Source organism: Ostrinia nubilalis, chromosome 25, assembly GCF_963855985.1.
Source record: "Ostrinia nubilalis chromosome 25, ilOstNubi1.1, whole genome shotgun sequence".
Taxonomy (NCBI): domain Eukaryota; kingdom Metazoa; phylum Arthropoda; class Insecta; order Lepidoptera; family Crambidae; genus Ostrinia; species Ostrinia nubilalis.
In genome coordinates this window covers 1,465,086-1,479,870 of record NC_087112.1, presented here as the reverse complement: position 1 = coordinate 1,479,870, position 14,785 = coordinate 1,465,086, and the positions used below count along the sequence as shown (strand labels likewise).

General features: G+C 36.4%; 1 protein-coding gene across 1 annotated transcript; it reads right to left on the bottom strand.

Moving 5' to 3' along the window:
* Nucleotides 1-1,117: 1,117 nt before the first annotated feature.
* LOC135084028 (hepatocyte nuclear factor 6) lies at nt 1,118-14,545 on the bottom strand. The gene is made up of 4 exons (XM_063978770.1): nt 13,840-14,545; nt 4,468-4,491; nt 4,026-4,132; nt 1,118-1,626 (listed from the first exon to the last, which is right to left on the bottom strand). Exons 1-4 carry the CDS (start codon nt 14,543-14,545, stop codon nt 1,381-1,383), a joined length of 1,083 nt encoding a protein of 360 aa, XP_063834840.1. The 3' UTR covers nt 1,118-1,380.
* Nucleotides 14,546-14,785: the final 240 nt, after the last annotated feature.

Here is a 14,785-nt window from a genome sequence, read left to right as displayed (position 1 = left end):
CGAAAAACCGTTTTTGTTATTACCTATGTTACTTTCATTATCCAAGCGTTTTTGGTCACTTGATAATGTTTCAATACTTAATAATGAATAATTGTATGTATCTGTGATAAAATACTGTTCTTAACTCTAATATTTGTGTATTTTATTATTAATATTGCGGATGAAACTTCTTTAAAACTAATTTTATTTTACGTAACACTTTTCTTTGTACAAGTACCAAAACATTATCAAGTGACATACCACTAACACAATTATGAAATAATACAATAAATTCTTCTAAATTACAGAAGAACAATTACAATTAATTATTAGCTATTTGTTAACGTTTGACTAGAACGTTTAATATTGAGAGATCAACGTTGACCATAGCTCTAAACCATAGACTAACTAAATAACCACAGAGACACGTCGCCAATAAAAAATCTTCTCCGTGCACAAAACTGCCCTGCGCCCATAGACAAGTGGCAAAACGTGACAGCTGTAATTTCGAAAACTCTTCACTCCCGTGTTTTTTACTTTTTTTTCTTTTTTTATCCACAACGAGGAAGCTCTTGGCCTGTATCTCACCTGATGGTAAGTGACGATCAGGCCGAAGGTGGAAGCGAGCTTCACCCGGAATCCTCAACCACGAAGGAAGTCGAGAAATGATTTCGAAATTTCAACTGTCACCTCTTTCCACTTGTCTATGGACTAAATATACAGTGTTTGCGTCAAGCGACTGTTCTCTCTGATTACTTGTCTATGGCACAGCGAAACCCAGCAGTTTGCCATCTCAGCACTTAGACAATACTATTATTACTGTACACAAAGTTTTTTGCAGTTGTCGTAAAGATTGGATGTTGCCACTGTCACGTTCGCGTTTTAGATCTCAAACATGCCTCCGTATTTTTGGAACTCTCTCTCTCTCTGTCGCTCATGCCATCATCTTCATTGGAGTGAGAGGGATAGACAGATCCAAAACTACGAACACCTTGTTAGAGTCTCTTCTTAAAATGGGTTGCGACCAAGCAAACAAAAAGCTTAACAAAATCTTATTTCAGCTGCTGCAGAATTTTAGATCGCCTACGTTCCAAAAATGGTGGTAACGTTTTGAGCAAGTCAAAAAAACTCTTCCCTCATTCCCAGTATTTCGAAACTGCAGCAGCCGATACAAAAGCAAGCATTCTTGAATTTAACCCTTACGCAGTCCACAAACGAAATACAATAATAAAGCAAGCCGCGACCGTCTTGTAGCACTGACAACGTGTTAAGACAAGTGAGAAGGCGACGGACCCTCTTAAACCGAACGGTTTCACACCTTATAAAATGCCAACCAACACCGTGGTCATAGACTTTGAACTACATTCAAAGGACTATGAGATGGTGCTGGGGGATACGGCGTCACAAAAGGTGGTCATCCTGGTCATCGTGGTCTTCCTCGGAATCAGCGGAGTCCAGACTTGGAACGTGATCGAGATCCCCTCCATCCAGTTGATGGTCCAAGTCTGTGGACGGAGCGTCGTCGTCTTTCCACTTGTCCATGGACCGTCTCCGCGCGTTCATGAAGAAATTGCCAACTGTGGTAGGCTCTAAACCTAATTGTCTCGCTATTGTCACCTGCATTTCTTTTGATGGCCTTTTTGTTTCCTGGAATGGGAAATAAAAACCGCATTAATTGTGATTCAAAGTTCTAGTCCAAAGTTAAGGTTAAGGAAAACTTCAAACTTTTTAAAGGTCTGGCACTTGCGGCTTCACTTTATTCGCTCCAAACTGGTTTTTCCATCGATAAGGGGTAATGATAATTATAATATGATCAGTTAAAGCTGATTCTGCGATAAGTAAAGGTTATTGGACCACACCACTTGAAGAGTGAGAATGCCGTTTTAGTTCTTTTAGTCGCATAATATCGATACCTCTGGGCTCAAAGGTCGTAAAGGACAAAATACCGAAAATGTTATTTATACAGTTTTACTCAGAATTTAATTCTCTATCGATCTGTATATTTAGTTTGTCGAAATTCTCTAAAAAAGTGCCTTTACGACCCATCATATTTGATAAGCTAAACAGAATTCATCGTGAAAATTGGGATGTAAATACCATTTGATTTTTTAGTACAGTTACCATGGTAGTAAAGAACAAGTAAACACAATTTTTTGGGCGTATAATGTACATGTAGTATATCTATTGTCCTATACAACCTTACATTTTCATACCCAAGTCTAAATAATTTGTCCTTTACGCCCTTAGATTATCTAAACAAATATTTTAAAAATCTACACAGTGAGGATATTAAAATAACTGTGAAGGTAAATTTTATAGACGTTTCTTATAGTATTTAAGTTTGTGCGTTTGGAACAAACGAAAGAACCTAAAAAATCATTTAAAATATGTAATAAAACTATTTTAGAGTGTAACATTTATGTGATTTGTACATATAAAATGATGACATCTACCCACATCGGGTAAAGTAATGTTGCTTTTTATTATTTCTCATATTTGAAGCAACTAGGTATTTTTCAGGTAAAAGATAATTATTAAAAGATATGTTATGATAGTCATCATAAAAATTTAAAAAATTTAAAAACTAGATTTGTTAAAAATATTATGAGAAAAAAAGTCACCTTACTGTAGTATCTTAGGTGTCATTATTTTGTATGCACAAATCACACAAATGCTACACTACAATTATTTTTAATGATTTCCTAGTAATTTTGACTAAACGCCCTTGGTCAAAACCACTTTTGAGTTTTGACTGTTACCTACAATTATAATAAATTAGTATAGTTTCGAAAGTTATTTCGATCAGCCAATAAAGTATAACTAGTAGGAAAATATTTACACAACATGGAAAAATATATGTTGAGACTTAATCTACTAAAAAGCGTGAATGCAGTTTTTTTCGAAGTTATATTTTTATATTAAAAATAATTGGATTTTAAAAACGGTATTATGTAGGAGTAAAGTAAGTGGATGTACTTTACTGGAATGAAAACCTTCCTACTTGTTATCTTACTTACCTAACTTTTTTACCAAGTACAATGACATAGTTTTAAGCTACTATGAATTAATAATGTTTAATCTATTTAGAATTTGGAATAATTAGAGTTTGGTTTTCGTTTGTCCTTAATAATTCTATTCTATCTGCATTATCATAAGGTCAACTGGTGGACAGACTGCCCTATGGAATTAAGTCCGCTATTTGTAGTTTTTCGAAACAATAATAATAATTAAATAGATAAATAAAATTAAATTGGTTTCGGTTATACCTAGAAAGTAGACATTTATGAAGTTTTATTTAAAAGCGTCATAATATTTATTTTCTAAATTCGCTTTTATATCGAAAATAGTTCCTTCTAGTTCGAAGATATCAAAACGTCTACTAAAATAGTTTCATAAATTGTGTGCATTAAATTATGAAGCTACGTAACATCATTTTATTTCATTTAAAAGACCATAATTTATTAAAAATATGTGAAGAAATGTTATATTACATATGAAATACCATAATATATTAAATATTTAAGCTAAATCATCAATTTACCCTTTCATAATACCTTACCTGGGTGTCCCGTTACGACCTATGAAAACCTACAAAACTATGTAAATTGTCATTTATTACCTTAGTTTTGTAGTTTTGTAAAATAAAAATAGACTTACGTCCTGAGTAACTTGCCCAGGACGAATATTTGAGGGGCGTAAAGGTCTTTTTATTGTAATTTTGAGGGCGTAAAGGAAATCTACCTCAGTAAATACAGCTCTAGTCCAGTTTTTCAATACCTTTTCGGAAAATACTGTGAATTCTAAGCACTTTCTTCATAATTCATAATTTAATAGCTCAAAAAACAAAAAAGTTATCGTCGAATAAAAAAATAAAAAAACGTTTTTTGCTTCTCCTGAAAAGTCGTACTTTGTCCTTTACGACCTTTGAGCCCAGAGGTATCGATATGTCCAATTATAGTCTGATATGTCCAATATAGTCTGATATAGCGTCCAATCCAATATAGTCTAATATAGTGTCCAATATAGTCTATAGTGGAAATAATTACCTTAAAAATAGCCTGTAGAGTACGCCGCTGGAGGTCTGTGAAAACCAAACGTGGCTTCTTCGGGGAAGGAAGGGTATCCGAAGACATGTCCTCCTTGCGTTTGCAGCCTGGAATTAAAGGGAAAGCAACATTTAATTATATTAATATTAGCTTTGCCTAGGGTATCTCATAATTAGTGTGAACTGCTCCTTTTGTCTAAAGGAATATGCGAAGGTTTTTTAGAATACTGGTTGAAACCATTGGTCAAGAAATCCCCTACAACAGATCTTTAGTTACTGCTTGTATTCCATAAGCAGTAGTACCCATTGTTAACGCATTTCGTCCAAGTTAAAAGTGATATTGATTTTACATGATCAAAATCCAATTATCTAAGCACTAACTATGAATTTTAAATATTTGTTACTATTATAATCAAATTAAAAAAGTCGCTAACAATACTCACTGCCTCTCTGAGGAATCTGGGCCGCTGTAACAAAACGAAAACATAAAATTAATAAAGTTTATAATCATTACAAAATGTTTCACTATTGCAATTATGCGTACAGAAAGTATCAATTTTGAAACATCAAGAAATTCTAGAGAAGATTCAAAAGTTTAAACATCTAAAGACAACAAACATGCTCCTAAACATTTATTATTATCTCCATATGCACTGAAATGAGATAAAAACAATAAAAACAAACAACAAGATATCTTAGGACAAGTAACTCAAAAACAGTTCATATGAAGAAATAGTTTCGGAAACATTAATAGGCAAATGTACATGTACTTAATCTAAACACTGAGATATTTCTAAAAAAAACTTAAAGCTATGGTAGTACCCACAAATTAGATGATATAGAAGTAATAAATGATACTGATTACACAAACTTGTAGGTACTAGTTAGTATTAATAGATTATAGACATTTAAAACCTAAAATAACACAATTAGTTCAGTAGTCTATAACACGTAAATTTTGAAACATTATCATCTAATAACTAATTATTCTAAAACAATCCGACGTCTTGGAACTCTAGTTATTAAAAAGCTATTAGTAAAAGATATTATGAACTCTAAAGATGATAGCAATGTTGTTCCAACGCGTTCAGATGTAACACTAAACATCAAACGTATTATTATAAAATGCATACCTGGCGACAATGTAAACAACATTAACAAAGGGTTCTGAATCTCGCAGGCACCTATAAAATCATATTTCAAACAAACTATTGCAGCCCGGGCGCGGGGAAAAACAAAAAGGGAGGGGAGGGGCAGCGGTAGCAGTCTAACATTCATCTTGGCTTCTTGATGCTAACAAAATACACTTACCTACGTCTATAAAATAATCTCTCTCTAGGACATTAACAGTAATCATCCTTTGTATAGGCAGTATCTTTGCCAGTTTTTAACCACCAACAACGAAACTCAAAACAAGTTTTAAACGCTGTAGTTCCACAGAATTTTCTAGAAATTCAGGTACATAGCTCACGGAAATGATACTGCCTATCCAAAATAAATAAACGGACATCTATATGAGCAAATTTCTATACATTTTACACATTTACTGTCATCAGATCGACGATAAATAAATAAATAAAAATACAAAAATAAAATATTATATCCATCCAGACATTCTCCTTTCTAATATCAGGCTTGTCACAAAGCAACCTGTTTAAATAAAACCATTGATATATAATGCGATAAACAAAATATATTACGTATAAATAATTTACATAGGTATAAGAGTTTTACCTTTGCGACAAGCTATGAATACGTATACTTATAAGAAACCAAGTCCACTGCTACGCAGCCACAGGTAAGGATAGGACGGGATAGTGAAATAACTTTTGGACATTCAGGATATAAAGGAGGGTTCGGAAAAAAAAGCAGTGACAAAACTCAATATCACTGATGAACTATTTTCAATTGAGTCCTTTTCGCTCCTCAATATACAATACTGTTTTAATTGCATCAGGGTGCCTTACTTCTTCAGTCTCTATTACAATACACATCCACAATAATAACCAAAATCACATATTTTTGGGATTAAAATCGAAAAATATTACGAATAATATGTCATCAAGATAAAAATAAATCTCATCATTTACATCCAGAACATAATTAATTGCGGATCAAAATTCAAAGTGGAATCTTCGATAATCCAATAAAGATAGTTTAGCCACCAAATAAATGAATGAAGATGGGATAGCAATAAAAAAAGGATTGATCAGAACAGGAATGGGTATTTGGAGGAAACCAGGATCAAAGTCAAGTGGGCAGGACTCACAAGCAAGATACGTCCCCGGCTGGCTCATACGCATGTGGGTCCCAATGGGTGGGCCCCGGCGTGTACACAGGGGGCCCTTGAGGTGGCCCCTGGTACTCCCGGGGCTGACAGTAAGCCTGTTGTGCTGTGTTGTTTACATTGTCGCCTTTTATCGTTTGCTGGTTTGGCGCATCTGAAAATTAGATTTCAATCAGTTTGTCAAATTTAGTTCTTATATTACTTGTCTTTATGGAAACTGTTCTGTAGTTGAAGTACTATGTCTACAATACAGAATTTTCTGAATCTAAATACAACTTTATTTAACTTTCTAAACGTTAAAGCTAGCCTATGTTAGCTTGGTATAATTATTAACATAGATAGGAAAAATGACAAAATAATACCTATAACTTTAAAATCTTGAAAAAAGATTATATTTTTGAAGCCATATTGCAAACTTAATCAGACACACCTACTCAAGTAGCTATTTTATAAAATGAACAAAACCATTTTCAAGAACGTGAAAAATATAGTAGACGCAAGTATATTATAGATAGAATATTACGAAGCTTCGTGCTGTAAACAAAGTGATAATTTAAAGAATGTATTTTCATAAGATCACCTCAGCTACTTTGTTCTTGGATTATGTTAATAGAGAAGTAGTCACGCTACCGATACCAGGTTCAGAATCACTGTAAAATGTCGTTAATCTCTAGATTTATGCTGGTGTAAGGTTTTAAGTCGATGGGTGAATTTATTAACATAATCCACACATATTTTATCATTTTCTCAGTGTGCGATAGCAACCACGATTTTATATTCAAGAAAATTTTCATTTTGGATGTTCAGAATTTAGATTTTTCTCTATTATTTTAACGAGCCCAGTGTTTCAAAAGTCTCTCGACTTTCAGGTTCTGGGTTAAATTTCCAGTCGGAGCCCATATAAAGTAAAATAACTTTGTGTGTTTGTTTCCAATATTTTTAGGACATACAAACACATCTTTTATTTAATCAACGAAAAGGAACATAAATCAAAAATTCCAAAAATAAATACGATTTGATATCAGATCAAGTTATGATTTTAGACTGACACCAGGGTTGTGGTTAGTGACTTATACTTAGAAGATGATTAAAAAAGTGCTAAAATAGTAATCATCATAATCATTATAAAAAAGACAACAGTTACCAATCTACAATTTGCTGTAACATTTTAAACAGCCCAAAGAATAACGCAAAAGAAACCGAAAATACAGACATAATAACACCTACAGCCGCCTGCAGGTCGGGGGGTGGGGGTGCGATCGATACCGCGGGGGCTGTGACGTCACCGGAGGGGTGAGGCGCCATGTGCCGACTCCGCCATGCCGCGTGCCTTTTTATAATTTCTACCATTCCCAATATTAATTATGTCCAAATGCTAAATGTATGCTATTGGCAGTTTGGTATGTTATTGATGTCGAAAGCCTAAATATTTTAGAAGCTACAGGTTGAAACGATTTTATTTTATGGCCGCCAATTGACCTCATTTCACCTGGTGAGGTTTTTTACGAAGGTTCTGAATGAGAAAGTCTTATTTTAACAGTTTTAGGATTTAGGGCACAATAAATAACAACACTAATGCCTCCATTTATAAAGCTAAATCATAAAAACAACTTAATTATTGTAAAATTAGATACGAATCAGATTATTGTACAAATGATCAAATTACTAGAAAAGCTACAATAACTAGACAAATAATAAGTAGAGGTTGACATTGAAGAATCAGAAATCCATTCAAAGTCTTACATAAATCCTAATTAAATTGAAACAATAATTGATAAACACGATAAATTCAAAGCTATAGTAACATTGAAAACAACCGTTGTTTGTAAATATGAACTACGTTTAAAGGTGATTGTTTGAATTGAAACTGTAAGCGGATTCGGGAAATTCTCCGAAATGTACATTCGCTCGATTCGAAGCTCGAATTTGGGTGACACCTTCAATGAAATATGAATAAAAATTTATGGACAAATACGAGGTAAATGTAAATGTTTTTTTAACTTTATTGACTGTCGATTTAATTATTAAGGTACCTATAATTTCACTTCACATTATTATATTTGGGAAAATTATGCTACCTATATAGCTACATCTGAAAAATTTCAAAATACATTTACGTCCGTATTCACAAACGAAGCTTGCTTAAGCGAAGCAGCAAATCGAACGCACAGCGTTGAATAGAGCTCTGTGATTGGTTCGTGTGTCCTCTTCGTCCACGCGCACTGTGAGACCTCATAGTAATGTTTGTGAATGAATGTTAAATACATGGAAAGTTCTGAATGCTTTTCTACAAATCTGCAGGAAAATAGACCCTCCTTCTCAGAATGCACTACGCTTATAGCTACATAGAGAATAATATTCTTATGGTGAAGTAAGTCCACAAACTATATATTTTACTGTAGCCGAAGATAAACAATTCGTACAAAATACAAAGTTGAAGAAACCGACTTCAGGTAAGGGCTCTTTTCCACGAAGACATCCAGATTCTGCAGGAACTACTCCTGTAGTAGTATTTCGTTTAGTAGTATACATCCCGTTTGCAGTGTCTCACAAAAAACCGATCCGTACGGATTGAATTCGAACTTTACACGCACACTTGTGTATTCACTCGACAGTCCAGTTTTGCGGGGTCCTGCATTACTGGATCCCGCAAAGCTGCCGTGGGAAAAGGCCCTTAAGGTAAGTGTAGTTGGACAGACAATTATTACAGTAAATAACTTCACCATTATAATGATGGATGGATATTCAGCCATCGATCGATTTGATATTTCTTCGAATTGCTTGACTGCTCGTGTTAAATTAAATATTAATGTGTCGCAGTTCCATCTAGCCCACGAATCACTTTTACCAATGAATTATATTAAACTAGCGGCACCCCGCGACTTCGCACGCGTGGATCCTGTTTTACCCCCTTATTGTAGTTTCTGAGATTTCGTGATGAGTGAGTGAGTCAGTGACCTTTCCGTTTTAAAGAATCTATACTTATAATAAATCTGTAGAGAGGTCAATTCTGTACATGAAATATATCTTCAAAATAACTATCAGGGGGTGATTAGTGATCGATACTGATGCCAAAAATGCAATCAGTAAAATTTTTGTCTGTCTGTCTGTCTGTCTGTCTGTCTGTCTGTCTGTTTGTCTGTCTGTCTGTCTGTATGTTCCTTATAGAAACAAAAACTACTAGACGGATTTTAACGAAACTTGGTACAATTATTCTTCATACTCCTGGGCAGGTTATAGTATACTTAGGAATTCCCACGGGAACGGGAGTTAGCGGGAAAATCCTTTAGTATGAAAAATCTAAACCGCTTAAGTTAGACGCTTGAAATTTGGCATGCAGGTATCTTAGTAAATTTAAAGCTTAGTTACAACAGGATATTGCAAAATTCCCACGGGAACGGGAGTTAGCGGGAAAATCCTTTAGTATGAAAAATCTAAACCGCTTAAGGCCCAGTTTTTTGATTCTTAGTTAAAATAACTAATTGTTAAATTTTGCTACTAATGGTTAAATATTAACAAAATGTAAACAAATAGTTAAAAAATGTACTAAAAGTCAAGCTAACCATTGTTCGAAAAACATTTTTCTCTGATATTTAACCACTTGTCATTTGACATCTGTCAAATTTGACCATTGGTTATTTTAACTACGAATAAAAAAACCGGGCCTTAGTTAGACGCTTGAAATTTGGCATGCAGGTACCTTAGTAAACTTAAAGCTTAGTTACAATAGGATATTGCAAAATTCCCACGGGAACGGGAGTTAGCGGGAAAAAACATTTGTATGAAAAAATCTAAACCGCGTAATTTAGATGAAGGGGGTAAAACGGGATCCACGCGTACGAAGTCGCGGGCGGCCGCTAGTATAGAATATTTCATTACTATGACTTCATCTTCCGGATTGGTGTAGGTGAATAGTTGAAAAGTCTTAGTATAGTTATTAATATGTTTAATAACTATGCGTATCAAATTGTCTAATTACTTTAGTTGCCCCAAAATTCTTACAGACAGACATTTCACGCGGTTTTAGTGACTAGTGCACACGTCGCAGCGCCCAATCGTAGAGCTGTTATCTCTACTTTAATTTATTTTACATAGTAGTTTATAACTAGCAGTCTATACGCGATTGTGAGTCTAAAACGACTAGACGAAGCATCAAACCCGGCGATAAAACCCCGGCTCCCGAATACAGCTCGACTTTATTGTAACCACATCAAGTTTAACGTCAGCCTTTTTTGTCCAGTAATTTACTGGTTTGGGGTTTTTTCATGAAAGTCAAACTCAGCAGCAATCGAAAGGTTAGTTCAATCACATTTTACAAAAGCTCTGGTCTTTTTGTTAGAATTTTAAATAGGTTAACTGTAGGTATAATAAAATGGCTGGTCAATATTATATTCCTCGTAAATATTCTAAAAATCTTATAAAACTATCAGCCTCTAGTAAAATAAGATACCATACAATACCATACCATAAAGGGTGACACACGAACCAATCACAGAGCTCTACTCAACGCTGTGCATTCGATTAGCTGCTTCACTTAAGCAAGCGTCGTTTGTGAATACGAGCAACTATCTTACATCTCCTATAACCGAACTGAAAACTTGATCACCTTGTTTCTCGGGGAAAGAAACAAAGATTTTTGCATCCTTTCACATTTTTATAGAGCCTTAACTACTTAATTTCCATATTTGTTTTCACGTAGAAAACTCCTTATCTCTTACGCGTGTAAAGTAAAACTTTTCGCTATCTTATCACACGCCCACGAGCGTTACTGTAACAGTTATCGAGAAGCTATCAGTTGTAAACAGAATCAGCTGCCGGCATCGATTGTGCGGCATCGATTCGCGGGTCGATGCGGCGCGTCACTAGGATTAGGTCGGTGACATACTGGCGGCTCTACGCACAGCCACAGTTTTAACTAGGGTTGACTCATGTAGATAGATATTTTTGAACTAGATTTGTCAAGCATACTAATACTGTATGTTAAGCGAAAGAAATATTACAGAAAACAATAAAATTAATCCAAGGCGTTTGTATGAAACTTATCCTGGTTCAGTTCCACATCAATGGCAGCTTTTAAAGTTCTGCCAAAGTATTGTGACCTCAATTCTTACATCAAAGATTATTAAAACAGCCTAAAAAAGTTACGACTACGACCTGCAGCAATTACTTATACACTTTAATCGACCGTAATTCAGATAAAAATTCATCTCAGTCATTCACATTATGACCTATTTTTAGTGGGCTACGTCCCACTAAAAATTTCATAGTAACTCAAACAAAATCAGCTGCTGCTCGAATTCAATAAATCGATTCGGGCAGCTGACTTCTGTGCATTGATTGGCAGCGGTCGATGGGTACGTCACTAGAGATTAGGTCGCTGACACACTGGCTCTATGCACCCTAATAGGGGCTCACCCTAACTTTACGCAATTCGTTTAAAAAAGGGGTGTCATTGTAGTGGACATGTTTCCCCTAGAAACAAAGGGTGAAATATTTAAAAAAAATTCACTATTATAAACTGATAGAAATATTAATATTCGATGGCAATCATGTAAAGATAACGTTAGATCTTACATTACGTATAATTTAAATCTACAATTATATTACTCAAAATTGAGTATAAGTAATAAATTCTGTTATTTTCAAAGAATACAATTTTTTGTGCCTCTAGCTACATAATTATCCACAAGTAACATTAATAACGTTGTTGTCCAAAATAGAATATACAGTCAATTACTAACCAAAACCCTTCTCGGCTGACAAAATAATGATAACGTAAATAACCGTGTTAAGCCAAAAAATACACAATAACCTTGGAGCTAAAGTTCAGCTATCTCCATCTACCACAAAAGCGATGATTAATGTTACCACCTGGTTACATAGTTATTATTTATACAGGCATAGATATTAATAACAGCTTTAAATGGAAAATCACGCAGTTGAATACTTAGTGTTTACAGAAACTCTTACTCTCTCTCTCTCTCTCTTTCTACTTTAACCCTATCCACAAAAATCAACTGCAGGTTTGACTCGATCCTACGCCTTTTCCATTGTCGGGTGACTATTCAAACTTTTTTATCTGTGAGCCAGAGAGTCGTTCTGCCAATGTAAAAAGAAAAATATTAATCATAATAATAATATGAAAAATATTGTCGCTTGTGTCAACCCTACAGCGCGTAGTGACGCGCCGCATCGACCCGCGAATCGATGCCGCACAATCGATGCGGACAGCTGACGGCCCGCTGTTTGTAAACTACACTTGGCACGTCTCGAAGAAGAGGTGAAAAATAGTAACTTGGACGCGAGGTTGATTGATTCCAGTTTAGGTAGTCTGTAACTTCTATTCAATCATGTGACTTCCAATTTGAATCTGAATCCAAAGACACATTTTTGAGGTAAAAATCAACCACTTACTAATAATGTTACTGACTCCATAAAAATGTCATAAGTTGAGTGATTGTTTTTTAACTGTTTACACTTGCAGAGACGTATTATTATTTTGTTTTCAGAAATTTGAGATGATCTTTTTACACGGTAATAATTTGGTTATTAATAAATAACGAATAAAATAAAGAAGAATCCCTCCCTAGTTACATAAACACAAATCAAAAATTGGTAACACGAAAAGAAAATACTATCTTAAGAGTAGGCGCACACCGTGGATTTTTAGTTAGCCGATAGTTGTGCCCGATTTTAATTTGTATGAAGAATCGGCCAAATCGAATCGGCGTAGTGCGCACTCCCATACATGTCCATACTGATCAACTGCCCGACTAAACTATCGGCCGATAAAAAATCAACGGTGTGCGCCTACTCTTACTGAATGTTTGTGTCAGCCCTACAGCGCGTAGTGACGCGCCGCATCGACCCGCGAATCGATGCCGCACAATCGATGCGGGCAGCTGACGTTCCGCTGTTTGTAGGTAAACTACTGTTGACTTTTATTTTCGATTCTTTTTATAAATTACCCAGGTGTGTGTAGTGATACAAAAAGAACTAGATCTTCAATTTGAAGGTGTTAACTTTTACGGTTTTAGGCTAAACTAAACTTTTGCATTAAGATTGAATAAAAATACATCACGAACTTACATTTCCAATTAGAATAATTTACAGTAAGATTCAAATAGAAAAGTCTTAACGTAAAAACATTAAAGCAATAAAATTAGTACTTTAAGTAAATAGATAAAAAGAACAACACAATTTTAACAGATCGACATGGAAAGCATTGGGGGAGGCCTATGTTCAGCAGTGGACGTCCTGTGGCTGAAATGATGATGATGATGATGATGAATTTTAACAGAACAGAAACAAGTGATGAGAAAACACGTATTTAAAACCTTTTTTGAATAGGTCACTAGCCTACTTTACATAATGAGTAAGCCTGTGAAGACAACTACTTGTGGTCTTTATACAGTTTGAAATAAACTTACACAGTAAAATCTTTCCTTAAAATAAACGTTGCTTTAGTTTAGACACAAAATTAAAACGGCAAATCTACCACAAATACTGAAGCGTCATGCAGTCTTACCTGCTAGCCTCAACGCAGACATTCTCTGGAACTCCGGCTCCTGCAGCCATTTCCACATCCTCCTGAAGGTCTCCCTCCCAGACTTGAGCTTCGACCAGGGCTTCGGGTTTCTGAGCAGATCGCTGAGCGTTCCTTGCGACCTACACAACACCCTCTGTGCAAAAATCGCCTGCGGTATCGAGTACCTCTTCAGCTCGCCACTTATCCTTTGCGCTAGCTCTTTCGTGTTTATCTCTTCTAAGTCGTTCTGTTGCTGCTGCTGCTCCTCCCTCGCCATCAACGCCGCGTTCAGGTCCAAGCCGGGGCTCGGAAGAGGCGGCGTCGGGGACCGCCTCTCGAATGAATTCGGTGACGCACTTCTTCTGCTGTACGCCGATTGTGGGGACAGCGGCTCATTGTAAGCAGCCGGTGATAGGGACGCGTACGACTGCTGCTGCTGGATGACCGTGAAGGTGCCGCCGGCATGGTACGCGAATTTGTCTGAGACTGTGCTGATGGGCGGCAGAGGCAGCAAGGGCGTGAGGGTCGCGTACGAGGCGGGCTCGAGCCCCGGCGGGGTGAGGCGCCCGTTGACGGCGGAGAGAGGGTGGAACGCCGCATCGCCGTCGGGGAGGAGGTCGGCAGGGGACAGCCTGGGGGGCGAAGCGTTGCTTGGCGCGACGATGACGGTGAGCGGCGCGCGGTCTCGCACCCTTGTGTCGTCCATGGCGCGCGGCCGGCGGCAGCGGGGTCGCACGGGCGACTGGATCACGCGTGCGCGCCGCGCCGACCCGACCCCCCGCCCCGCATCCTGCAAACACCCCTGTTTCTTTACCCTCGCCTGCGAGCAACCTATCTACACTCTACCATTGCAATTCCAACCTTATCTAAACACAAATGGAGCTGTATTACTTTGGCTGGGGTTACTTTGTCTGGCTATCTGACGTGAACACTATACAATGCACCC

What these genes read in the sequence shown, in the direction of transcription:
- LOC135084028 (XM_063978770.1), bottom strand. Translation starts at nt 14,545, where the DNA reads ATGGACGACACAAGGGTGCGAGACCGCGCGCCGCTCACCGTCATCGTC. An exon ending in GTCTGCGTTGAGGCTAGCAG is followed by an intron (nt 4,492 to 13,839) that starts GTAAGACTGCAT and finishes GTTTTGTTACAG; the next exon opens with CGGCCCAGATTCCTCAGAGA. An exon ending in CTCTACAGGCTATTTTTAAG is followed by an intron (nt 1,627 to 4,025) that starts GTAATTATTTCC and finishes TTCCCATTCCAG; the next exon opens with GAAACAAAAAGGCCATCAAA.